This window comes from Culex pipiens, chromosome 2 (genome assembly GCF_016801865.2).
Source record: "Culex pipiens pallens isolate TS chromosome 2, TS_CPP_V2, whole genome shotgun sequence".
Taxonomy (NCBI): domain Eukaryota; kingdom Metazoa; phylum Arthropoda; class Insecta; order Diptera; family Culicidae; genus Culex; species Culex pipiens.
In genome coordinates this window covers 69,938,741-69,966,055 of record NC_068938.1, presented here as the reverse complement: position 1 = coordinate 69,966,055, position 27,315 = coordinate 69,938,741, and the positions used below count along the sequence as shown (strand labels likewise).

At 36.5% G+C, this 27,315-nt stretch overlaps 1 protein-coding gene across 6 annotated transcripts in view; it reads left to right on the top strand.

Moving 5' to 3' along the window:
* The window catches only part of LOC120416081 (protein spire), a 343,750-nt gene that overhangs the window by 225,090 nt on the left and 91,345 nt on the right, over nt 1–27,315 (top strand). For 5 of the 6 annotated variants that reach the window (XM_039577758.2, XM_039577763.2, XM_039577762.2 and 2 more), the window contains 4 exons: nt 6,073–6,105; nt 20,226–20,356; nt 20,992–21,103; nt 25,845–25,968. In XM_039577758.2, the coding sequence (XP_039433692.1) occupies nt 6,073–6,105; nt 20,226–20,356; nt 20,992–21,103; nt 25,845–25,968 (400 nt within the window). The remainder of the gene's footprint in view (nt 1–6,072; nt 6,106–20,225; nt 20,357–20,991; nt 21,104–25,844; nt 25,969–27,315) is intronic. The other variant, XM_039577761.2, reaches the window with a different exon arrangement.

Genomic DNA, 27,315 nt, shown 5'->3' with positions numbered 1-27,315 from the left:
TTAAGAATTTAAGAATTTAAGAATTTAAGAATTTAAGAATTTAAGAATTTAAGAATTTAAGAATTTAAGAATTTAAGAATTTAAGAATTTAAGAATTTAAGAATTTGAGAATTTAAGAATTTAAGAATTTAAGAATTTAAGAATTTAAGAATTTAAGAATTTAAGAATTTAAGAATTTAAGAATTTAAGAATTTAAGAATTTAAGAATTTAAGAATTTTTTTTTTCAATTTCAATTCGGTTTTATTGGTGAATAATCAAGATACAATAAGTTCTTTTGAGGTACATAACAGAGTTTTGGAGTTCCTTACAGCTGTGTGTTACATCATAATCCATTTTGGAACAGCTATTGCTTGTAAATAAAGGTGTCACCAAGAGTAAGAAAAAAATAAAAAAAACTTACTAAAATTGCAAGGGAAAGGGGATAGAAATAGAAAAAGCTTAAAACTAGATCACAGTTTTTTATCCTTTATAGATGTGCTTGATCATCAGCTCCCCAAGGGCCAGGAATTGCTCCGCCTTGTTACGGCAGGTCCGAAACCGCGTCATCATCTCCCCTGCGAGCGCAAAGAACTCTGGCAGGGTAAAGAGATCTTCTCCGGTAACTTCTTGCTGGGCCGCATTGCCACTGCCGGCAGCGACCACGCTGGCGAACGATCGCCCCCATCCAGGAGGGAACGCTGAGTTGTCCACTGGAACCGTACGATGACCAGCTGCCGGCACGATTTCGCTCGTACTTCGCTGAGGAGGGTGGGACGCTGCTGCTTTCTTTTTCCTCTTTTCCTGCTCCTCGAGGTAATTTTTCCGTGCGCTGCATCCACGGTAGTTGCTGGTATGGTTACCTCCGCAGTTGGCGCACTTGATGCGCGCCTTCGTTTGCTCTGCCTTGTCCCCCAAGTCCGCTTTGCACGGCAGTGCACACGCCTCAGAGAGGTGTGATTCACCGCACTTCACACAGCGGGGCGGGAGGTTGCAGTTCCGCGAGCCGTGGCCGAATTTCTGGCAACGGTGGCATTGTGCTGGGTCCGACGGGTTCTTTGAGTAGAACCGCCAGTTTACCCAAAACCCGTCCAACGCCTTAGTTCGCCGCAGGTCTTGAATTTTGACGGTGCCGCGGTCGAAGTACAACAGGTACAGTTTGTGTGTACCTGTGTACCTGTGACTGTAGTCTTCCGCGAGAGCACTTTTATGTCACGCGGCGTTATTCCAGCACCCGAGAGGTCCTTCTTGAGGTCGGAGATCGGGCGGTCTTGGTACCCCTGCAAAACGACCTTAACGGCAGTCTTCTGCACGGGGTCGAATGTGTAAAACTTGAAGTTTTGACGCTTCAATTTCTCCACAACCAGGTCGAAGTTCTTTTCGTCAAAAGTGTAAACTTGCACTGACGACTTACCGATTTTCAGACAATATCCGAGGCCTTCCAGCAACTCGTCAACATCGTCCGCCAATGTGTCCAAAACAAAAATTGGAGGTGGTCTACGTTCCTTTGGAGAATTGTTCTTTTTTGGCGTCGACACTTTCTTCCGTGCACGCTCGTCATCGTCGTCGTCGTCGGTAGTGCTGCTACCGTCGGTGTTGTTGTTTTCTTCGTCGTCGCTCAGCATCTGGAACTCGTTCCTGGTGGGGATGTTGGCGGATGTTGATGTGCCACTGGTCGTGGCACCGGAAGTACCGGAACGGGTTCGCACTGGTGATCTCGGAACGTATCCGGGATGTAGATACTTTTTGTCGATTCCATCTGCGCTCACGCTCCCCTGCGCGATGGCGGCCGACACGGCGTTTGTTTGTTTACCTTTTTGCACACGGCCGGTAGACGAACTTCGCGGGTTTTTCGAGGCCGCACTCGAACTGCCACGGCCACGGCCGGCCTTTGGCATGCTGGAGAAGCAAACTCGCGGGTAATCACAATCAACTACGGCGAAAAAATTCGAAAAAACGATAGAGCACAGAGCACTTGACTGCTGCTTGCTCTCGTGCGTACACGGAGGTGAATTTAAGAATTTAAGAATTTAAGAATTTAAGAATTTAAGAATTTAAGAATTTAAGAATTTAAGAATTTAAGAATTTAAGAATTTAAGAATTTAAGAATTTAAGAATTTAAGAATTTAAGAATTTAAGAATTTAAGAATTTAAGAATTTAAGAATTTAAGAATTTAAGAATTTAAGAAAATACATTTTTTGTTCTCTTGAATTATTTTGAAATATTGATATTTTTGAATTTTTTTTTCAGATTTTTAAATTTTCAATTTGAAAATTTCGAATCTTTTATATTTTTTAAATGTGATTTTTTTTTGGTTTTTAATACTATTTTTGCTAATTTTTTTTCCTAAAATCTGAATAATTTAATTTTGAATATAAGAAATACCTCCTTTCCTCTAACTATCCCCTGTCTATTAGCAATTTCGAAGGTTATTTTGTAACTTTTTTCCTTCCCCTGCTCAATTTTTCTCCCGTGTACACTCATCCCTCATATTCGGAACAGTTTACAGATCGGCCAATGTTCAATAAATCATATAAAATCGATAATTGAAAATAATGATTTGCTTTTACCTTCATGTGAAAGCTTTTCTTGCGATCTTTCGATTGATGTATAGACCGGCTGTATATGTTTACGTTTTATATCACGTTTTCTAAGAAAAACATTGACTATTGAAATCCACAAATTCGGAACACTTTTTTCTTACGATGTAAACAAACTTTTTTTCTCTCTAGGAGTACATATTTTTTACAAAATAATGACTTCACGCTCTGAAACCAATAAAACTCATGCTTAGTAATGTTTTATGAATGGTCTGATAATTTTTTTGTGAAAATATCAGTTAAATTCAGGTGTTCCACAATTGTGGGAGACACAATAACATCATGGAACGGGCAATTTGGAGGCAGTATTTTGCTGCTCTGGATAAAATAGTCTTGAAATGCAGTTTTTGTTTGAAAAGTATTACTTTTACTGGTGAAATAACAAGAGAATGTCCAAATAAAGGCCTTAAAAATAGCAGGGTCGGCAGAAAAGTTGCATTTTGCATTCTATTGACAAATTACCACAAAAGTGTTCCGAATTTGTGGGTGTTCCAAAAATGTGGGATGACTGTACCAGTAAACTCTAACACCGTTTGAATTAGTCAGCTGTTGAAAGGTACCCCATAACTCAGCTTAGGATAATTACTGCACTGATGTTTTTGCCAAAACAATCCAATAAATGGAATGAAATGAAATGAAATAATTTTAAATGTGGGAGCTGTATTTTTTTAATGTTTTGTTTTTTTTTGTTTAATTTAAAAAAAAATATTTCTACTGGTTGAATCCCATCTAAAATTCAAAGGCGGAGGCCAGCTTCTGTTACGTCCAATGAAGCTCATATTTGGGATATAAGCACAGTACACCCACTGGAACATGCCCCAATAATAATTTTTGTTACATCCTAATATCTGTATCTTCAGGAAAAGTTTAAATTATGATTAAGATTCACAAGATTAAAATTGAATGTATCCAGTATAAAAGAATACTAAATAAGGGTAAAAAACATTACTCAAAACTTAAAAGAAATTAAATATTCAGAGTCAGTATGTTTAAAAATGAGTTGAGTGTAGTAATACATTTATTTAGGAAATCCTCAACAACACATTTAAAAAAAATATCTCTTCATAATCTTCATCTTCATCTTTAGACGTTTCGAAAATACAAACCAAAATTTTTAGAAGAAAATTCAATTAATGAGAAATCGAAGTTTTTGCTCAACGAAAAAAAAAAAATTGATAATATTTTTCTTTATAAGTTGAAAGTAATTTTATCTCTCTAAAATTTTTTTAATCAAAATTGCTACCGCGCGAAATCCGCGCCTAATTCGCGCCGTCCGTAACAACCCTGTTTATTCCATAAATTTTTGTTTTATTTCTTTAATTCTTGAATTTAATTCTTTAATTTTTTATTCCATTTCACCACCACTATTTTGCTTACATTTTAGATTACACAAAATGAGATAACTTTGGATCATTTTTAAAACATAGTTCAGTTTAATTTTGAGAAAAATAAGAATTTAGATAACTAAAAATAATACTAAAGTGAAATTTTGGAAAATTTTCTAGCCTTACATTTTTTTTAGAATTTTAGAATAAAATTTAAAAATTTAAGAAATCAACAATTCAAAAAATATAAGAATTTCAAAATTTTGAAAATTTAGAATCTTTGAGCTTTAGAATTTAATTTTCAAATGTTTGATTTTTTTTACTTTAGATTTTTTTAATCATTCAATTTTTCTGAAAAAAAATGTATGATTTTCTCTATGGTCTCTATATGCTGAGCAAACGACCAATTTTAGAACAAATCTCTGAGGATGGTGGGGCAACTGCCTCATATTGTCCCACCCTGTGTGCGCTAGTAATTTGTAATTTTCAGTTGAACGCAAATCCAAATTATTTGATTTTTAAACCTAAACATATTGCAAACAAGCAATGCGCAAAGAAATGCCAAATGAAACTTTTCGTTGCTGTTCCTTTTCTTCGTGACCCTTTTCTTAAGCATTTTTTATATGGAGTTTAACGTTCCTTCCAGACTGACCAATATAAAAAAAATAAATATTATCAATGATGCAAAGTTTGGCCTGGAAGACATTCAAATACATCATCAAGGGCAAATTTACAAAAAGAAATGAAATTTTGTAGTAATATTTTTAGGATCATCGAAATTCCCTGACCCAGCTTAAAATTCCCTGACTTTCCCTGACTTTTCCAGGTCAAATAAAATTCCCTGACAATTCCAGGTTTTCCCTGACTTTTCCAGAAATCGACACCATGTTAAATGTATGTAAACTATGCCCGGATCCACCATCCGACCCATCGTTAGATAGGTTATCAAAAGACCTTTCCAACGAGTCCAAAACATTGAAGATCTGGCAAACCTGTCTCGAGATATGTCCACTTAAGTGATATTTATGCACTTTTTGGAAGCCGGATCTCACTTAAATGTATGTAAACTATGTCCGGATCCACCATCTGACCCATCGTTGGATAGGTTGCCAAAAACCTTTCCAACGAGTCCAAAACATTGAAGATCTGGCAACCCTGCCTCAAGTTACGACCACTTAAGTGATATTTATGTACTTTTTTGTAGCCGGATCTCACTTAAATGTATGTAAACTATGTCCGGATCCATCATCCGACCCATCGTTGGATAGGTTATCAAAAGACCTTTCCAACAAGTCCAAACATTGAAGATCTGGCAACCCTGTCTCGAGATTTGGCCATTTAAGGGATATTTATGTACTTTCTTAATCCGAATCTAAAAAATAGATGAAATTTGTGTACAACCCCATCAAATCAACCATTGTTGGTAATGAGTGAGGAAGGCTCCAACCACATAGGTGGATCAAGTTAGTTTTTCATATAATTTTGCCCGCTGAATCTGAATCTGCCCTTAGAATTGTCAGAAAAACGATTTTTGGTAATATTTTGGATTAGTTAGAACAAGAGAGCACATCGGCATCAATCTGCAAAATAATAAAAAAATGCATAGCTTGAAAAAGGAAATTTCGTTTTATTTTAGCATTGCATCAAAGACTTTGAAGGAGTTAAATTTTTCATATGAAAAAAAACCCTACCCCCTTTGTGGTTTGGTTGAGCGTTTTAGCAGAATGCATTACTGTGAATACAAAGAGACGAGTTGTTCCTTTTAATTCCCTACCCTACCCCCTTATTAAAATATACAACTATGGTTAGTTATTTTCATTAGGTTTACATTCATCATTACACCATTTAAGAATTACTTTTCAAATTTAGTTGAAGCCTGGGTTTATTCCTTCAAGAGGGATTCAACAACTTACAGAGAACTGCTCACCTTCTTTAAATATATACTTTTTGTGTTGTTTGTTATCAAAATGTGACCTGCACTGAACAATATTTCCACCTTTCCTTTCGTTTTGGGGGTTCACCCAGTTGTTTTCCTTTTTCCGCGCGACTCTGGCGTCCGTCTACTTTTCCTCTTCTTGGTATTACACCTCCCTATGGTGCGTGTCTCGACTACTGTTGTTGGAGTTGTTGTTGTTAACTTTTTCTTGCCTCTCACCCTCGAATTCGCAGTTGGACGACCACAGGATTTGGCAAGCGTTGCAAGTAAGGAAAAATGTCAGCCATTTTTTGTCGTTGTTTCGTTTTACGTTGCAGTCCGATGGCGCTTTTTTTCCTTCTTGCTTTCTTGATTCATTTTGGCACTTGTAGAAACGGCTCTTTTTTTCGACAACTTTTTTTTCGTTCGTTCTGTTTGCACATACATACGTGCACGGTTACGTAATTTATGCATGCAACATCAAGCCGGCCAATTAAAGGGTGCAATCAGTTCCGTTTGCATACATTTCTCTGTGTAATGTGTGTAAGACCTTCTTTTTACCCCTCCTTTGGGCCGCCTGATTACACTGGGTCGCACCGATGATGTTCAGTCGGTTAGTAGGAATTCTGCGATTAATTGGATTACCGTGGCGGGCGGCGGCGAGGTGCGTTGATTGAACGCGGCCCATTAAATGGCGCTTTAATGAGTGGGATTTACAAGGAATACCAATATTAACCGTGCGTGAAGCAGCTGTTTGCCGAACGAAGTGGTTATGTTGGTTTGTTTGTTTTTTCTTCTTCTTATCTTGGTAGCAATTACGCAACTGTGGTACTTATCATCTTCGTGAGAAATGAGGACTTTTTTTCCTTATCATTTATCTTGGTGAATGACATGTTAAACGAAAATATGGTAGAATAAATATTTTAAAATCATCATCACAGTACCAGGATGGTTGAAAATGTTTATTTTGTCAAATTTCAGCTTGGGTTTACTGATTTTATTTTTGAATTCATGTTCATTAAACTTTATTTCATGATCAGCCTATGACCTAAAAAACCATTCCGAACTAATTTTCAAGATATCCTTACAAAGATGGTATGCAAAAGTAAGGAAATTTTAGTATTTTGAGGACGCAATTTCTGATCGACTCAGTATCTTCGGGAATGTTGTAAGTATTTATAATACGAGTTTTTGAATAAAAGTGAAAAAAGCAATGCATACTGTAAAAAGATCACTTGTAAGACCTTTCAATGCACAGTAGTCCAGATCGCAAAATTAAGTGGAAAATTGATTTTCCGAAAAATAGTGAAATTTTGGAGTGTTGGTGTCTTCAAAACAGTTGTTGCAAATGAAAAAGGGCAACTTTTGGTTTTGTTGAAAATTAGAGTGGTTTACGGTTAGGGTGATTTTAAAATCTAACTTTTCAGGAGTATTTTTGGGATTTTTTTTTTGTCTTTTAGTTAGTTGTTAGGCTTGTCAATCGAAGCAACTTTGTCGACGACATTAAAATCATATCTCGTAATCTACACCTTCTACGACCAATTTATAGAAATTATCTGAGCAAATCTTCAAAAATCAGTTTTGTGAACGTGGCAGAGAGGGTCAAGACAATACAATCCAGACTCGATTATCCAAAGCCTCAATTATCCGAAGTTTCGATTATCCGAAGTTTGATTATCCGAAGGTTTGCATGGGACTTCGGATAATCGAATCACAAAAAAATATGTTTACGTATTTTTCCCATTTTCTTGTTTTTAACATAACATTTCAGTTCGGCGACCCCATTTTAGTCAAATTTTAGTTGTTGATTGCCCTTTAAAAATAAAATGCATTTTTTCAATATTACATCACCGCCATTTTTGCCACCGTGAACCAACCTAATTTTCAACCAAACCAAAAGTTGCTCCTTTTTATTTGCAACACCTGAAGACACCAAAACTCGAAAACTGCACTATTTTCCGGAAAATCGGATATATTTTTCGGAATTTTTTTTCGGAAATGGACCACTGTGCAATGTCAAGATGAAGTTCAAATTTAGTTTTTCAAGCCACAAAGTACTAGAAAATTTAATTATATAATTAAATTTATTTGGAATGTTTTCTGGTATTTTTTGGTACTTTCGAAATCAAAATTCTCCGTTAACACAACTAGTGTGTTCACCCCTAGATTTCCTGTGACAGTATTCCCGGGAATTTTCAAAACCGAGAATTCCAGAATCCCGGGATTTTTTTTTTTAATAAATTGTCCCGGTTTTCCTTCAATTGAAAATAAATTAGTTTGTAAGTTTAGATTTGGTTGTGAAAATAGTGGGACAGTTGAATACTTACACAGCAACAAAAAAAAATTGCATTATTCTATGAAATTTTATGAAATATTACGTCCTGAAAAATTTAGCCCATTGGTATAGGAAACCTACTTGACCGAAAGGTCAAGCTAATATTTGCGTTTATCCTTTCCGTTCTTCATCGGTCTGTTGGCCGAGCAGGCTAAGGCGCCAGTCCTTACTGTTGGTGCTGGGTTTGAACCCCGTCGGTTGAAACTTATTTTCTGTGTTTTCAAAAAATTGTACATGCAGTGTGTAATATTAAGCGTCTTTTTTCACAATGGTGATGTGCATGCGATTTTATCAACGTTTTTTAACTGTGTATTTTTATGATTTCTTATTTAAAATAAATTTTCATATTTTATAATTTGTCTTTACGTAGGTATAATACAAATCACGTAAAATCAAAAAAAATTAAATGCTATTCAAAATGTGTTGGTTCTGTTCTGATTGTAGTTTCGATTATCACCAGTTACTGATAATTTAATAATTCTTTGATTTCAAGCTTTATAACCTGAATAAATAATTTGAAAAATGATTTTTATGACCATTTCAAAAATATCTCACAATTCTGGAAATTCCCGGGATTTTAAAAATATTTTCCCCGATTCCCGGGAAAATTGGACGCCCTTAACAAAACTGATTAAAAGTTGACATTGTCAGTCCACTAGAGCATTCAAGAAATGTAAAAAATCAAAATGAGTGTTAAACTTTCAGTACAATTGCAAGAAAAAATCAAACTTTATTCAAGAGTGTGACTGTTCCTAAACAGTATTGATCAGTACAGGGTTGCCAGTTTTTTCAAGTGTCATCCAGAATAAATATTCATCCTTCTCTATGCCAAATATTGACAGATTTTTCACTTAATGCCCATTTTTGTTAGATTTTGGTCTGCCAGATTTTTCCAGATTTTTAATCGATACATTGCTAGATTTTTCAAATTTTGGCCTTGTAACCCTGGATCAGTATTACAACTTTGCCGAAAATACCAAATTATTATTTTTTTTAAATTTTAGTTTTAGATGCAACCTTTTTCTTGTGGGAGGAGCGGCCGTGGCTGACTGGTTACGGTCAGAAATTAGAAATGATAAATATGAACGAAAAATCAAAGTCGTTCGAGGCGGGGTTCGAACCCCCGTTCTTTGGATTGGTAAGCAAAAATGCTAACTACTAGGCCATGACGACTTGGTGAACTTGGACTGGAATTAGGAATACTGTTACAGAGAGCGAGTTGTTGCGCTATAACCACGGCAAATAGTGTCCAGGGCATTCGTGGAAATACAATGTCCCATCCCAGAGGGTCCCGGAGTACCAAACCTTCTTAGCATGGTGCTCCCAACGAATACATCTAAAAATCTCGGAGCGTATGGTGGTGTGTCCCCACGCTTCTTCCTCCCCTGTCGATTCAGAATTGTGTTGTTGTTCGAACACTCAGTGCTCAAACTCAACCCAATTACGAGTCATCTCTGCGATACGGCTTTACGCAGTAGGCCTGGCCGCTTTAACGCTTGTGATGTTTCAATGCATTCCGATGCAATGGCGCACTACAAATGTTAATGAATGACAAGAAGAGTGCTAGGCGTCATCTAACCTAAGGCACTCTCCAGGATCCCTTCGAAAGATTGGCTGCGCTAGGGTCTGATTAGATTAGATTAGATTAGATTAGATGCAACCTTTTTCTTGCGGATTTTTTGCAAATATATTTTAAATTCCACGCGAAAGCAGAGCTTTCGTTGGTACGACCTTTGCTGAAAAATCTTCATTTTCCAATTCGTAGCTTAAACTTCAATTTTGGCAGCTTATTTTTCGAGCCAATTTTTAAAGGGAAAGGGGAAGACATAAACTTTTAAAATATTTGCAACGATCTATTATAGATAATCACAATAATCATCCTCAAAAATGTTTGGAGTGTTCATATTTTTTGTCGTAGGTATAGTATTCTTATTTTTGTTTCGTTTAGTTATAATAAATCCTTCAGAAATCGAAAACCGTTAATTCGAATTCGATGTCAGCTGAATTAGTATTTAAATGTTTGCTTGAATTCTTCTGCTTTTATGTATCGTAAAATACGATCTGTGAATTCTTACTGATTAACGTTTTTAGAAAGAATTAGGTCGCATCCGCCGCAGAATCGCAAAGTTCAAAAATTCTTGATAAATTACGAGATCTTCGCACCGCACAAGAATCTATACCGAAACGAGTAAAAATGCATGTTTTAATAGGCCATTAGTCTTCGGGCGGGGACCCCGATAGCTTCTCGCGATTATGCTAATTGACATCAGAACCGTTCTGGGCTGACCCTCGGCGCGTTACAGTTAAAATGCAAATAAACGGGTTCTCGATTGTGGGGGGCTTTGGCTCTCGAAACTGTGCCAATACTGTCGCGCGGCCTGTCGGTTCTGGTTCAGTGGTCGATAAATAAAGCGATCGCCGCCAGATTAGTTTTGCGGGAGTTCATTCGGAGCAATTATTTTTTCAGGTTGGAATTTTCATGGTACCGTCAATTGAGGTGATTTTGAAGTTGGTCTGATTTTCAACTATTGTTTAAAAATATGTATCTTAAAAATATAATTTGAATATCATCACTGACAAATATCTGGCTCATTGTCACCCCATCTGACGGTAAGAAAAAATCTAGTCAAGAAGACGAACCCGCGTCACCCAACGTAATCGGAAAGTGGGAAAAGAAAAAAAAGCCCGCGTGGTGCGAAAAAAAGCTTCAAACAGCCCGGGTAAACAACATAGCGGTAACTTTAGTGTGTTCAACGGGCTTCGAAGATGACTGTGGCAAACGCGGCGACAATAAATCACAAGCGCCTCTCATAAATCGGCGGAACCAACCGCGGCGTTGAAGACAAGGGTGTTCTCCTGCGAGGAAAACGGAAGACTTAAACGTTGAGTGCTAGGTAGAGCTATAGGAGAACAAATTGCTGTTTACACTCGTTACAGCAGTTTGTGCAGAGTTGTGAACTAACTGTATCCTGGGTTGCTAGTAACTGTATTAGTAGAGAACGAAAAGAATATACTTTTTGATCTTCAAATCAGTATTTACAGCCAAATTCTTAATTTTTCATTTTTGGTTCAGATTGTTTATAATTAAAAACCTTCTAAGGCTAACAAGCAATCTTTTAACTGTGTCACTTAAAATGAACCTATTTTGAAATTACTCGTTTTTGTTTATCATTTCCAAGAAAAGATCTGTAAAATTTTAAGAATGTTTTAGTTAAAGGCCGATATCAATAAGAGTATACTCTGGAGACCTACTCCACTTAGGGGCTGAGTAATCGCTTAACGAAACAAAAACGCGTCATCGTCCATCAATCCGTCAATAAATCAACTCCCAAAACATTTCCATCCTAGAAGTTTGGCGCAACGACGACGACCGACGCCGCGCATACCCACGATTTTGAGTGCAGCGACCTCATAAATCTGCACATGATTTATTTCCCATCAGCGGCCGGCGAGCCTAGCTGAGCAGTTCTCTAGGATTTCGGTCATTCGATTTTTTTTGTATTTTTTAATCCGACTGAAACTTTTTTGGTGCCTTCGGTATGCCCAAAGAAGCCATTTTGCATCATTAGTTTGTCCATATAATTTTCCATACAAATTTGGCAGCTGTCCATACAAAAATGATGTATGAAAATTCAAAAATCTGTATCTTTTGAAGGAATTTTTTGATCGATTTGGTGTCTTCGGCAAAGTTGTAGGTATGGATACGGACTACACTAGAAAAAAATAATACACGGTAAAAAAAATTTGGTGATTTTTTTATTTAACTTTTTGTCACTAAAACTTGATTTACAAAAAAAACACTATTTTTAATTTTTTTTATTTTTTGATATGTTTTAGAGGACATAATATGCCAACTTTTCAGAAATTTCCAGGTTGTGCAAAAAATCATTGACCGAGTTATGAATTTTTTAATCAATACTGATTTTTTCAAAAAATCGAAATTTTGGTCGTAAAAATTTTTCAACTTCATTTTTCGATGTAAAATTAAATTTGCAATCAAAAAGTACTTTAGTGAAATTTTGATAAAGTGCACCGTTTTCAAGTTATAGCCATATTTAAGTGACTTTTTTGAAAATAGTCGCAGTTTTTCATTTTTTAAAATTAGTGCACATGTTTGCCCAGTTTTGAAAAAAATATTTTTGAAAAGCTGAGAAAATTCTCTATATTTTGCTTATTCGGACTTTGTTGATACGACCTTTAGTTGCTGAGATATTGCAATGCAAAGGTTTAAAAACAGGAAAATTGACGTTTTCTAAGTCTCACCCAAACAACCCACCATTTTCTATCGTCAATATCTTAGCAACTAATGGTCCGATTTTCAATGTTAATATATGAAACATTTGTGAAATTTTCCGATCTTTTCGAAAAAAATATTTTCAAAATTTTCAAATCAAGACTAACATTTCAAAAAGGCCAAATATTCAATATTACGCCCTTTTAAAATGTTAGTCTTGATTTGAAAATTTTGAAAATATTTTTTTCGAAAAGATCGGAAAATTTCACAATTGTTTCATATATTAACATTGAAAATCGGACCATTAGTTGCTGAGATATTGACGATAGAAAATGGTGGGTTGTTTGGGTGAAACTTAGAAAACATCAATTTTCCTGTTTTTAAACCTTTGCATTGCAATATCTCAGCAACTAAAGGTCGTATCAACAAAGTCCGAATAAGCAAAATATAGAGAATTTTCTCAGCTTTTCAAAAATATTTTTTTCAAAACTGGGCAAACATGTGCACTAATTTTAAAAAATAAAAAACTGCGACTATTTTCAAAAAAGTAACTTAAATATGGCTATAACTTGAAAACGGTGCACTTTATCAAAATTTCACTAAAGTACTTTTTGATTGCAAATTTGATTTTACATCGAAAAATGAAGTTGAAAAATTTTACGACCAAAATTTCGATTTTTTGAAAAAATCAGTATTGATTAAAAAATTCATAACTCGGTCAATGATTTTTTGCACAACCTGGAAATTTCTGAAAAGTTGGCATTTTATGTCCTCTAAAACATATCAAAAAATAAAAAAAAATTAAAAATAGTGTTTTTTTGTAAATCAAGTTTTAGTGATAAAAAGTTAAATAAAAAAATCACCAAATTTTTTTTACCGTGTATTATTTTTTCCAGTGTAGTCCGTATCCATACCTACAACTTTGCCGAAGACACCAAATCGATCAAAAAATTCCTTCAAAAGATACAGATTTTTGAATTTTCATACAACATTTTTGTATGGACAGCTGCCAAATTTGTATGGAAAATTATATGGACAAACTAATGATGCAAAATGGCTTCTTTGGGCATACCGAAGGCACCAAAAAAGTTTCAGTCGGATTAAAAAATACAAAAATTAAAATTGAAGAAAAAAGACCGATTTCGTAGAGAATTGCTCAGCTAGCTCGTTGGTCTAGTCACCAAATGCGGGAGAGACCCTGAATCGAACCTTCCTCCCAAATTCTGGGAACTTAACCCTTAATTGCTTTTTTTCTTGAAAATTTGGCTTGTTTAGTAAAATTTTTAAATTATTTTACTTAAACTTCCAAAATTAACGGGAAAAATCAAATCTATCAAAAAACTATTTAAAGATTATCCAAAACCACCAAGCAAATCTAGCTCACGTCTAGATCGTAACTTCGTACAGAACGAACTCCTAAAAGATTGCGCAAAGAACACCGCCGCCGGCTTCAACCAACTTTGCGCGCATTCGACGCGGACGTCTCTTTGGGCCAAAGTATATTCAATTTACGACCCGCCGATTGGAGGCAGGCCCTCTCCAATCCCAACCGGCGACGGTTGGTTCCCTGCTGGGAATGTCCCCCTTCTAGGTGAAGGGTGCCATGTGCGACGACGTTGATGAAATCGTCCCGATCGTCATAAACCGTAGTTTTGTTGAGATCGAACAAGGATATTTCGCAACTCCCGATCGCAGTCAACCCACGAAACTGTCCGCGTTGAAGTGACCCCCTCGTGCAAGAACAATTGAATGGCAACAACACTCTGAGTGCGGGTTGAACTCTGGCCAGTCGGAGTTTGGGTTTAATTTGAAGAGTTGAGATATTCGAGCCCTACTTAAGACATGCTCAGTATGTTAAGCGGAGGTCAGCTTTTTTTTGTTTGTCCTAGCAAAAGTCAGTGTCCTACTTGGAAGTGCTCCGGTGCTAGGAACGGTACCGCGAAAAAAAATGGTTCCTAAAACAACCGTCAGGAAAATATCGTAAATTTTGCAATCCGTGCGGCGGAGTTCACTGAAGAGATGGTGGTACATCTAGACAGCGTCGTAGGAAGGGGTTGTCGATGTTACTTCTGAATCAGAGATTGACATGACATCTTAATTTTATGTTTTTATAACTATTTAAATTTTGAAAAGGTTTTCTTGACATTTTAACCAATTAGTTGATTTTGTATGAAAAATGTACATCGAACCACCACACTTACAAATAAACTAAATTAAAAGAACAAAACGAACAGAAAAAGCAGTTATCTCAACTTGAAAGAGCTTTTTTCTATGAAAATAAAATGTTTTACAAATAAAAATATTGTGTAACTAGTAACTTTGAAAGAAGATGTTTAAAAATTTAATTAAAAGAATATTCATTTCGGGATTATTTTCCAGCAATACTGAATTCAAGAAATTTTATGAACATTCTCAACCTCAACCTTGTTTCAAATTAAATCAATTTTAAATATTCAGATCAATGCAGACATCCAAATTCCCTTGACGGCAATATTTATTTTTTATTTGATTAAAAACCTTTAACAACCTTAGAAAATTACCTTGAAAACATTTAAAAATTCTGAGTTTCCTGGGTTCCTACAAATTTCCGAGAAATTTTTAAATGATGCACTCAATTTCATAAAATTTCAAAATATTGGGCCTGTAGGCGACTTCAATCTTTAAAAAAAATCCAAAAAACAATTTTCAGCAAATTTTTGATCTCCAAAAAGCATTAGAAAGAAGAACACCTAAAATTTTTTTAAATTTGCAGATTGGGAGTCTGACTTATTTTATGTGACTTTGTCAATGTTTAAAAAAAACATTGTTTCAGGGGGTTACTCTAGCTGTGATTTTCACTAGCATTTTCCTACATTTTTTTAGTAAAAATATGTATTTTTTCTGTACCAGTATCTAAATTTAAATTACAGGTGATAAAACTTTTGTAAAGTTTTATTTTCCTCTTTGTCCATTTCTAGCCATATTTTTATGATTTTTTTTAGAAGACATAATTTATTTGCTATTTTTATAACTAGAGCATATTAAAAAAAATATAACAAAACAGGTTGAAGTTTGCTGAAGCAGGGGTTTTTTTTTATAACTGTCTTTATTTATTTAGGCTCATCTACTGCTGAAGCAGGGGTTAAAAGCTGTAATTTAAGTCACTTTTTTTTCTTTTTCTTTATTCTCAAAATCAAAGCTTTAAGTAGAACAGGGGTTAATAGGAGTCATATTATTTAAAACTATTTTTTTCTCTATTATTAAAATTGGTGCTTTATGCAGAATACTTAAAAAAAGTTTCAAAACATATTACAGGAAAAAAAAGTTGGATAATTTTTTTTGCAATTCCGTCGTGAAATTACTTATTTTTCCTGTCATTCTTAAACGACGAAATAGCCTACTATTCTGTACCAAACATAACAGAATCGAATAGCAACACTTTTCAAAATAAATGCTGAAAAGTTCTACTTTTCAGCACTCAAATGGGTGCTGAAAAGTTGAACTTTTCAGCACTTGTTTCGAAAAGTAACACTTTTCAATTTTTTTTTTATTTAAACGATTTATGGACAAAATACATGAAAATTTGACTTAAAATTTCACTCAATATGTATTTTTTGGAATTGCAAAAAATGTTGTATGGAACACGTTGCAAAACTTGATTTTTTCAGCTCTCTTCGTATTTATCCAACTCGGTGAACCTCGTAGGATAAATGTACGATTCGTGCTGAAAAAATCCTCTTTTTGCAACTTGTTGCATAAACTTTTATTAACATTGGACTTAAATACCTTTTTACGTACCGTAAAACGGGGTGACTTTGATAGCCGGGGTGACTTTGATAGGTTTGCGATTTTTCCGCAAAATGAAGAGTACAATCAAAATACGAACGGAATTGTTTAGAATCATACTGATTGCGGTAGAGAAATGTTCAAAGTACCTCAAAAAGAACTTTTTATATAATTTTGAAAAGTTTAAAAAGTTGGTTAACTATAGTTAAGAAAATGTTGATGAAAGTCATTATTTTAAACTTCTCAAAGTGTCATGATTTTCTCAATGAACATGATTTTGAATCGGAAAACGGAATTCATTTTCGGATTCTTTGAGCAATTTTCCACTAGGAGAAGGGTAAATAAGTTTTTAAATAATAAATAAAATGTGTTTTTGAAACACAATTAAAAAAATCTCCAAATTTATAGGCAATTTCAGTTGAACAAATTTCATGTAAAATGTGAAAACTTTTGATTTGTGCTTCGAATTCAGTATAAAATACAATATAAATCAATAATTTTATAAACAAAACCAGTTTTAACAAATTTCACGACAAATTTCGTCTTTTTAACAATTTTACCTAAAATTTTATATGTATTTTGTTAAAAAGTTTATAAACTTAGTTAACTAAATATAAACATTGATTTTGCCTTCCTCACTGAGGTAAGGCTATAATCCTGCTCTAAAATTGAACTTTTTATTAAAAGCTCGAAAACCCACCTTGATGTATACATATCGACTCAGAATCAAAAACTGAACAAATGTCTGTGTGTATGTGTGTGTGTATGTGTGTGTGTATGTGTGTGTGTATGTGACCAATAATGTCACGCAGTTTTCTCAGCACTGGCTGAACCGATTTTGACCAAACCAGTCGCATTCGACTTGGTTTAGGGTCCCATACGGTGCTATTGAATTGTTTGAAGTTTCGATAAGTTCAAAAGTTATGTATAAAAATGTGTTTTCGCATATTTTCGGAAGATGAATAAATGGCAGTAAACTGAACCAAACATCATCATGTTATACATCGTTATTTAGATAATTGAAAGACCTTTCCAACGAATCTACAACATTGAAGATCTGGCAACCCTGTCTCGAGTTATAACCACTTAAGTGATATTTATGTACTTTTTTTGTAGCCGGATCTCATTTAAATGTATGTAAACAATGTCCGGATCCATCATCCGACCCATCGTTGGTTAGGTAATTGAAAGACCTTTCCAACGAATTTACAACATTGAAGATCTGGCAACCCTGTCTCGAGTTATAACCACTTAAGTGATATTTATGTACTTTTTTGAAGCCGGATCTCACTTAAATGTATGTAAACGATGTCCGGATCCATCATCCGACCCATCGTTGGTTAGGTAATTGAAAGACCTTTCCAACGAATCTACAACATTGAAGATCTGGCAACCCTGTCTCGAGTTATAACCACTTAAGTGATATTTATGTACTTTTTTTGTAGCCGGATCTCATTTAAATGTATGTAAACAATGTCCGGATCCATCATCCGACACATCGTTGGTTAGGTAATTGAAAGACCTTTCCAACGAATCTACAACATTGAAGATCTGGCAACCCTGTCTCGAGTTATAACCACTTAAGTGATATTTATGTACTTTTTTGTAGCCGGATCTCACTTAAATGTATGTAAACAATGTCCGGATCCATCATCCGACCCATCGTTGGTTAGGTAATCGAAAGACCTTTCCAACGAGTCCAAAACATTGAAGATCTCGCAACCCTGTCTCGAGATATCCCGTCTTAAATGATATTTATGTACTTTTTTGTAGCCGGATCTCATTTAAATGTATGTAAACAATGTCCGGATCCATCATCCGACCCATCGTTGATTAGGTAATCGAAAGACCTTTCCAACGAGTCCACAACATTGAAGATCTGGCAACCCTGTCTCGAGTTCTTTTTTTGTAGCTGGATCTCATTTAAATGTATGTAAACATTGTCCGGATCCATCATCCGACCCATCGTTGGTTAGGTAATTGAAAGACCTTTCCAACGAGTCCAAAACATTAAAGATCTGGCAACCCTGTCTCGAGTTCTGACCACTTATAATGCCACTTATGAGCCCTTGAGTGATATGTGTGTTTTTTGGATCAAATTTGTGTCCAAACCCATCATATTACATATCACCCATTGTTGGAAAAGAGTGAGGAAGGCACCAACCACATAGGTGGATTAAGTTAGTTTTTTTTTCTTAAAAACTATACCAGCTACTTCAATGATCTTACATTTAATGTACAAATAATGTTTGAACATCTTAAATATGATTTTAACAAGAATAACTATGACTATCAAAGTCACCCCGGAATTCAAACTAAGAATTTTTAACGTAACTATATTTCTAAACACTATTGAAAAAACTTTTTTTCCAAAATAGTACATGGACTTTGTGTGGCCTACCCCAGTACATATTTTAAAAATAATAATCTTGAGAAAAACCTTACCTGTTGGAAAATATTCCAAAAACAAATTGAAATCCTATCAAAGTCACCCCGGTTTACGGTAACTTCTATCAAGACAGCCAGTCAAAATTGATTTTTTAATATAAATAAAATAATTATTCGCATTCAAACATATTCAAGAAAATTGCAATCCTTTTCAAGGTTTAGCTAATATGTTTAAAATGAATGCATAAGTTCAAAAAATGCGTGAATCTTTTAATAAACCGCATCTTGACATTTTTAATTTTCCACATCTAACGTTTCAAAAATGACTTCATTTGCATGTTGCCAATTATGATGCAAATAATAATAGTAAAAAGAAGACTTGGGCGTTTGGTGATTTATTGATAAAATTTATAAACATGATTTTTTTAAGATTTTAAATAGCAAAAGACAAATCCGTGTAACCCTTTGAGCCCTATAAAGATAAGTTGTTTTTCAGAATCATTTCTTGAATTTTCTGATCAGTACAACTGGCTTTTTAAACAGCCAAATAATCGAAAGTAATATAAATCACATCTATGAAGGGGTAGATCTTTTATGTCAGGATAAAAATTAAATTTTTCCTCTGAAAATGTGTAATTTAACCATTATTCTGGTGTAATGTAGCTTTTTCAATCTAAATTGAGGTAAAATTAAATCATTAATAGGTAATATTCCACTTTCCAAAAGTACACCTTCTAATTTTACACAATTTTTACTGTGTAGACAAGGTGCTCCAATGGTTTGACTAATATTCGGGTTATTTTCGTTTTTTTTCCTGTTCTTCAAACTCTAACATTTGTATTACAAATATCAGTTGAATTCAAAATTACTAAAACTTGTTGATTATTTTATACCATAATTAAAATAATCAAACCGAGTTATTCAAGGCTTTTAGCCAACATTTGATATTTCCCAAGAATACCTCGAACCCTCAGCACTGCTCTGAAATTTACAGCAAAAAAAAAACACAAGTCTGCACAACCAACAGTGCGAGAGAGTTCATTTATTTTTCACTTTACGACCTACCGACTGATGCTGCTGGAGCCTCACGGAGCCTGCTGAACGGCAGGTTGGCCGTTTGATCTTCAAACATGGCCGGAGGAGGTTCTGTAGACCTGTGCGCGCACTTACCACCACCACGGGGTTAACCCAGTTCGGTATTGACGCACCACTTTCCAAAAGAGAGAGAGAGAGATGCATCAGCTTGCTCGAAGTACACTTTCTTAATTGGTAATTTGGTTCAAAAGTCCAAACCGCAATCACAAACGCACATACTATTGCTTGCTTAAGGTTCAACTTAGTTACAGTACGAGAAGATCCACGCAGTTGCATGATTTAATTAACAGTTCCACCGAAGTCGAGTAGAGTAGTTGATTGTTTTTTTCCTAACTTCCAGTTTATGTTGAGTATGTTATATATTTATGCTTTCAGAGATTTATTTTCCGCTGCTCTTCCTGAATTCCTCTTGCTCTTTTTTTGTGCCGCCAGTCAGTCTTCTTCAGTTCACGCGTACACAGAAAGAAAGAGTAATGTGCTTGCCATTAACTTTGTATACATATTTTAAGTTGAAGAGAAATTGCCTCCTCCTAACAACCGCAGTACGAAGTAATGAACGATCCCCCCCCATCTTCTTCTTCTTTCCCCAGGCCCGCTTCTGGATGCAGGTGGTAGACGAGCTGCGGCGGGGAGTCCGACTGAAAAAGATCAGCTGCTCCCGAACGCCGATCGAGTACGAGCTGACGCCATACGAAATCCTGATGGAGGACATCCGGTCCAGGTGAGTGGGAGAATGAGCTATCGAATGACCTAACGACCTAACTTGATGGCGTGATCAAACAGTGAATCTTACTTAGACTATTTTCCCATAGCATAATCATGTTCCATGAGACCACAGCAATCAATTAGCCTATTTGTCTCGACCCAAAGTCCACCACCGCATGCGCGTGACTTCCCTGACCAGTTCACGCTGGACACGACTTTTGTGGCGCCACAGAGGATAGTTTCTCCTGCAGCCGCCCTCAAAAAAGACGGTTATGTCCGCAACTAGTTGGTGGCCACGGTTCAGAAAAATTGGCCTAAATTACACGACTGACCTCCGCACGGAACAACCCCGAACGCATGCTCTCTCATCAATCAATAAAGACACACACACACACGATTTTTCAGTCTGCGATTTTGTGGGATTGTTTGGAGCATAGAACGCAGACTGCAGTGAAGTGATGCTGTGTGAAACATAGATTTACGGGACTAGTCACCCTCAGTCACGTTTTAAACCTAGAAATCCACTTATTAGCACCCCAGGCTCGCGAAGCTCGCAATTAACGAGCCCCAATCAATTACCTCGCGTTCGACACGATCTCTGCGCTCAATTACGACTACATCTGTTTACAAACTCCTCTCCTCTAATTTCAGAAAGTACAATCTTCGCAAGGTGATGGTGGACGGTGACATCCCGCCGCGGGTCAAAAAAGACGCTCACGCCGTCATCCTGGAGTTTATCCGATCGCGGCCCCCGTTACGCAAGGTGAGTTGGAATTTTCGGGTTCGGTTCTAAATTGGTCTCAGCCAAATCACGCGCCCGGACGGTGTGACCTTAACAAGGTCTGGCGGTGCTGACAGGTTGGCGTTTCCGTACTGATTATCTTATCTGATGTCCGAAATAACAAGTCAGGTGAACATTAAGAACAGAGCACAAATAAAGTTAATGAAGTCATGTTGACAGTTATAAATTGATGTAATGGGTCGGGCAATTGTTGTGGCAGATATTGGAGGGATTTTTTTTCGCAAAGTGGACAAATGATCTTGCATAAAGCTGAAATTTAGTATTCACGAGATTGGTTAGACAGTCAGATCTACTTAAAAGCATTCAAATCAACATGTTTCCGCAATAATTTAGAGTGATTAATCATTGTGTTTACTGCGACAAAAACTTAACTGTGTATGAGGTTAAAGCCATATCATTGTTCAATTTGCTTACGTTCGAAAATTTAGCAATAGTTGTTGTTAAAGATTCTTTAGAAAAAACTACTTTTTGTTACAAAGTGCATATTAAATAACAAAATTCACTGATTGACAAAAATGACAAAATTAACTTATAAGCAGTGTTGTTAAAATATCAAACTATCAGCTCTCAATAACTACAATTATCACGCCTGAATATTCGTGCCCCAAATACAAGTGCCCTTCTCTCCGTATTGATACTCTCAGCGCCGAACATAGCAGAACACATTATTGTGTTAACACACTCGCGTTTGCCGTCATAAAACGAATCTCGCAAGCGCCGTCCCGAGTTCTTCCATTACAGTTTTCGGAGAGATTAAGAGACTTAGCGGTGAGAGCGCACAGTCAAGGAAAGTGGGGGGAGTGATAGAGAGAATGCAATCGCTAAGAATCATGAGACACAAGAAGAGATGTCACAAGCTGTAGTGACGATCCCTGTACTCTCTGATATTTTTGGTGCAGAGATAATCAAGTGATGGCTTTCTTATCTCTCATTTGCAACACTGCTTATAAGTGATTTAAAATCGCGAATAACTTTCAGGATCTAGATTCAAAGCTTTGGTCTGTCCGACAAAGTTGTAGAGCATTACATTTCCAATGAAAATCTCAATTTTGGAAATATTTGAATGGTGCACCCTGCAGACAACACCGTAAGAAAGTAGGGGTTTTCATACATTTTTCCCATAAAAACTTCACCCATTTTAAGCCTAATAAGCGGTCGTGTTTGAATGATGCTGGATAATCGGGATTGTTCCTTGAAATTTACAAAAACCAAGTACACCAACGAGTAGAGCAACTTTTTGTGAACATTTCTGTTTATTTACACTTTTATTAAAAGTTTTGCTTTTTCTTTTACAAGCTTTTAAAAAAATATTTCCCGAATGCATTCTAATCAGTCGAGTGCATTGGGCCACGCCCATTTTTCTATTTTCAGCTTAGTTCTTTTTTTCTTCCAGCGCTCTTTTGGGTCTGCTTAGTGCTGCCAAAATTGATGAAATTTTAAGCGAACACTCATGAAAAGTAGCATTTATAGAGAAAATTTCCTGGCATCACTGGCTCACTCCAACACACGCGGCACCAGCACGTTCGTGGTGTTGGTGGTCACTCACTCCAACACACGCGGCACCAGCACGTTCGTGGTGTTGGTGGTCACCCTTTGTTCTTTATTTGCCTTCGCTTCTCGCTCGGTTGTCTTCAGCCTTCGATTAAAACGTCTAAAGTCTTAGCGGGTTTGTCTTTTAGATGGCGCTGGCTAATTATTTATATATTTTGGGATTATTTTTCAAGTGAGTGACTTAAGAATGTGCAAAAGAACATGTTGCCGGTAGTTGGAAGCAATTTTATATTTTATGCGCTTTGAAATCGTTAGCTCAAGTGAAAAGATATTGATGGTGACTTTCGTTAAGCAGTTAACCTCTTATCTTGCGTGTGAATGTGTGTGCCACCAAAATTATGAGAAGAGGTCTCGCAAAATACAAATTATGATCAAAAGTGCAATAAATTTGATCTTTTTGGCCAGTAAATGGCATAAACTTGCGTGCTTACTCGAGGCGGTGCCGTTGCTGGTAGGTTTATATCCTAAATAGTATTTTCGGAGTTTAATCGAGCATCAAACTCTTCATATGACGAAGATAGGTGTTTGATTAGAAAGGGTATATTTTCCCTATCTAATCTAATCTAATCTAATCAGACCCTAGCGCAGCCAATCTTTCGAAGGGATCCTGGAGAGTGCCTTAGGTTAGATGACGCCTAGCACTCTTCTTGTCATTTATTAACATTTGCAGTGCGCCATTGCATCGGAATGCATTGAAACATCACAAGCGTTAAAGCGGCCAGGCCTACTGCGTAAAGCCGTATCGCAGAGATGACTCGTAATTGGGTTGAGTTTGAGCACTGAGTGTTCGAACAACAACACAATTCTGAATCGACAAGGGAGGAAGAAGCGTGGGGACACACCACCATACGCTCCGAGATTTGGTTGTATTCGCTGGGAGCACCATGCTAAGAAGGTTTGGTACTCCGGGACCCTCTGGGATGGGACATTGTATTTCCACGAATGCCCTGGACACTATTTGCCGTGGTTATAGCGCCACAACTCGCTCTCTGTAACAGTATTCCTAATTCCAGTCTAAGCTCACCAAGTCGTCATGGCCTAATGGTTAGCATTTTTGCTTACCAATCCAAAGGACGGCGGATCGAACCCCGCCTCGAGCGACTTTGATTTTTCGTTCATATTCAACATTTCAAATTTATGTGTTCTTAACTTTCTCGTTGGGAGCAGATGGGCATCGAACCCAGAACCATTCGCTTACAAAGCGAACACCGTAACCAGTCAGCCACGGCCGCTCCTAGAAAGGGTATATTTTCCCTATCAATGATTAATTCACAGATCAACTCGGAGTTAACACTGCCTCTTGATTTTTGGTTCAACTTTGTGGTACATCGCACGCCTGCTACCAGCAAACCTCATGGAGCCAAAACATGAAATGACATTTCTTCAGACTTCACTCCGGGTTACTCTGTGGTTAAATGCAAATTGCAATAGTTCAGGGTTTTTCAACTTCTAATTTCCTAAAAACAAGACAGAATAAATTGTGTTCTTTATACTACATCCATTAGTTTTGTTGGGATCTGCGTAAAATTTTTTTTTTAAGAACAAAATTGTTCAATTGCTAACGCTTGAATAAACACTAAATCTTAACGAGTTTTTACGAGGAACCCCCTGAAATTTTAAGGAGGATACGGTTTGAAATAAGTGCAAAAAATATAACTTTTAATTGAAAAATTAACATACTCAAAGAGACTGGTCAAAGCAAATCCTACTAATGATGAGTTATTCTGCATTGAAAAAAACTACTAATATCCACTATTGAAAAATCGAGATTTTAGCTCTAGATTTTAGAGAATGATCCAACGCAGCTTCATAAACTTGAATATCACAAAAAAAAGTACTAACGTGCTATTCTTATGAGAAATCGCCTAACACTGTAACGCGTTTATCTCGGAATACGTACTTGATTTGGAATTAAAGCCGAATTTTCATGTATGAGTAGTATTCTTTGAATAAATTAAAATTTTGAAAAGTTTGCTAAAAACAAAGAAGCTAATCTAATTAAAAATGGATTAAACATGCTAAAATTTCAGTAAGCAAAACAAAGCTACTCAAATAATATTTTAGTAATAAAAAAGGGGAAAAACTGTACAATTTTTTTCAAAAGAGTTGAAAAAGCCTAAATAAAAATTTGTTAAACTACAGTTTAAGGACGAATTGCATGTTCTGTATAAATGTTTTTATGTTTAATTTTTTAAAAGAACTCGAAAGTTCAAAAAAGGGGGACAAATTATTTTTTATTCAAAAAAAATCCAAATTTTAATAGAAACAGAAGGCTTATCAACTGAAAACAAATTGAAATGCATTTTCCTGCGTTTGATCAAAAATATTTTGATTTTTTTTTTTTTGTAAAATTTCGTTGCACAGTAATGTAAACAGATTTGTTTCGACTGAAAAAAAGTTCGTAAATACTCAGATATTTTGAAAATTAATGATTGCAATACAACTGGGCAGGTGTAAAATGCATTTTAAAAACTCTTCTTTCATTAAAGTTGTAATACCATGGCTTGTTTTTTTTTATTATTTAGCTTTAAAAAAAACTTCAAAAAATATTTGCAACGGCCTAAATTAAAATTAAACATCAGACAGGAGTTGATTATACACTAGGAAATTTACACCTTCAAAATAACTTAATTTCATTGCAGTGCACTATTAACAAAATAAAAAAAACGCTTTTCCATTGGAACTAAAAATTTCAACACTTTTCCAAATACACAGTAACAAATTATGTAAATTTGAAAGGAGTAACATTGTTGCTTTTGTATTACTTCTACCTATATTACTTTTATATTACCTCAATTTAGAAAAAAGTGGTGAATTTTTACACTTCTAGACGTAAAATTACACATTTTTTTCTTGCATAAAAGATGTACTCAATCCCAGACGTAATATTACCATCATTTTTTTTACTGTGTATCTCAATTACACCATGAAGTCAAACTTCATTTCAAATACTTTGATTGAGAAAACTTTTCCTCCGGTTTGATTTTTATTACTGTTCAAACAAATTAATTTGAAATTGATGGAATTGATGGAATCGATGGAATTACATACTTTTTCCCTTTATTCTAAAACTCAAAGTTCAAGACAAAATCGCGATTCCTAACAGAACCTAACCTCAAACGATATCCCCTTGTTCTCCCTCTCCTTCCAGGCCTCCGATCGGAAACTTGCCCCGCAGCCGTTAAAGCGCGTTGCCTGCCCCCGGGAGCAGCTGCTCGATTCCATCCGAAAAGGACGCGTGCTCAAGCCGGTGCATCCGAAGCTGAAAACAAGACGTAAGTACCCACGAAAAGCATAAATTCCGAAGCCATCTCTTTGAGATTTATAATCACGTTTTAATAATTTTGTTTATAATGGCATATAATTTATCGATGATGTTACATGGAAGCAGCCTCCAAGTTACGCGTTCGCGTGCGTTATACTTTGTATCACGAGGACGCATGTTCGCCAGAGCACGTGCGTGACTTGATTTGATTTACGAGTCCAGAAGAACGTTGGCTTCTTCTGTGTAAAGTTGTTTAAGATATTCCAGTCACGGTGCGAGCTCCCAGCACGTGCACTATAAAACTTCATTTAGACAGCGTTACGACCTTTTAAAGTGTAATGCAGCGTAATTTATCCGATTCGATTACATTTGACCCCCCACATCTCTTTCTATCACCGTGAAAGCCTGCGACTATGAACCACAACAGGTTTGCAGAGTTATGAAAGTGGTCACCTTACCGGACACAGACCGGAAATCTCACTTCTCCAACAGCTTCTGAGACCGTAAATTTTTCCACACTTAATACGCAATTCGCTCAATAGGGTCCCCCCGTCTCGGAAAAAGCAGCCAACAGTACATCCCCACGCCCCCACGCGCCGTTTGAAATCCCCTCCTGGGGCGCCGTGATGGACGACCACGACCGCGTGGAGTTCAACGCCGGGAAAAATGTTAATTGTACGCACGCACACCGGTTATTGCGCGACTCTGTCACTTTTTGAAAGAGCGAGCGCGCGCGCGTTACAATACAAGAAATATGTAAAGTAGTTTTTCCCACTCGCGGCACTTGCAGCAGGTTCCACCGCGGAAAGTGAAAGTGATGGACACGGCAGGTTTGGACTCCCGCGCCACGTAAGGTTTTCCTGATCGAACGAAGATTTTCCCTACCGGTGCGTTACCGCAGCACGGAACTAATCGCACTTGTTACTTTACGATTCTTATTGCGAGACCTGGTCCGGGTTCAACTCCGTGGTAGATCCTTCGCAGCGGGATATGGGGCCACCTCGGCGATGACGATGAACCCCCCCGTCGTCACCCGAGGACTGCGCGCCGGGCATTGATTATAATCACATTCGAAGCAATCGAACATTAATTGCCGGCTTGGTCCATAGACACAGACGATCAATACAGATGGGGAGGTGTGCAGAAGCTGGCTGGGAGATTTTCAAGTTCAATTGCCAATCCAGTGCATTCAGTTGCACTGCACAGTGGTCCGAAACCGAAATCTAGCGTGACAAAATTGATACCGGCCACACGTTAAGATTTAGAGCTTTGGTATCTTCGGGACAAATGATCAGGGTCAATAGGGGCATCTTTTGGTATGGTGGACATTAGGGTGGTCCAAATTTTAGTGTGGTTC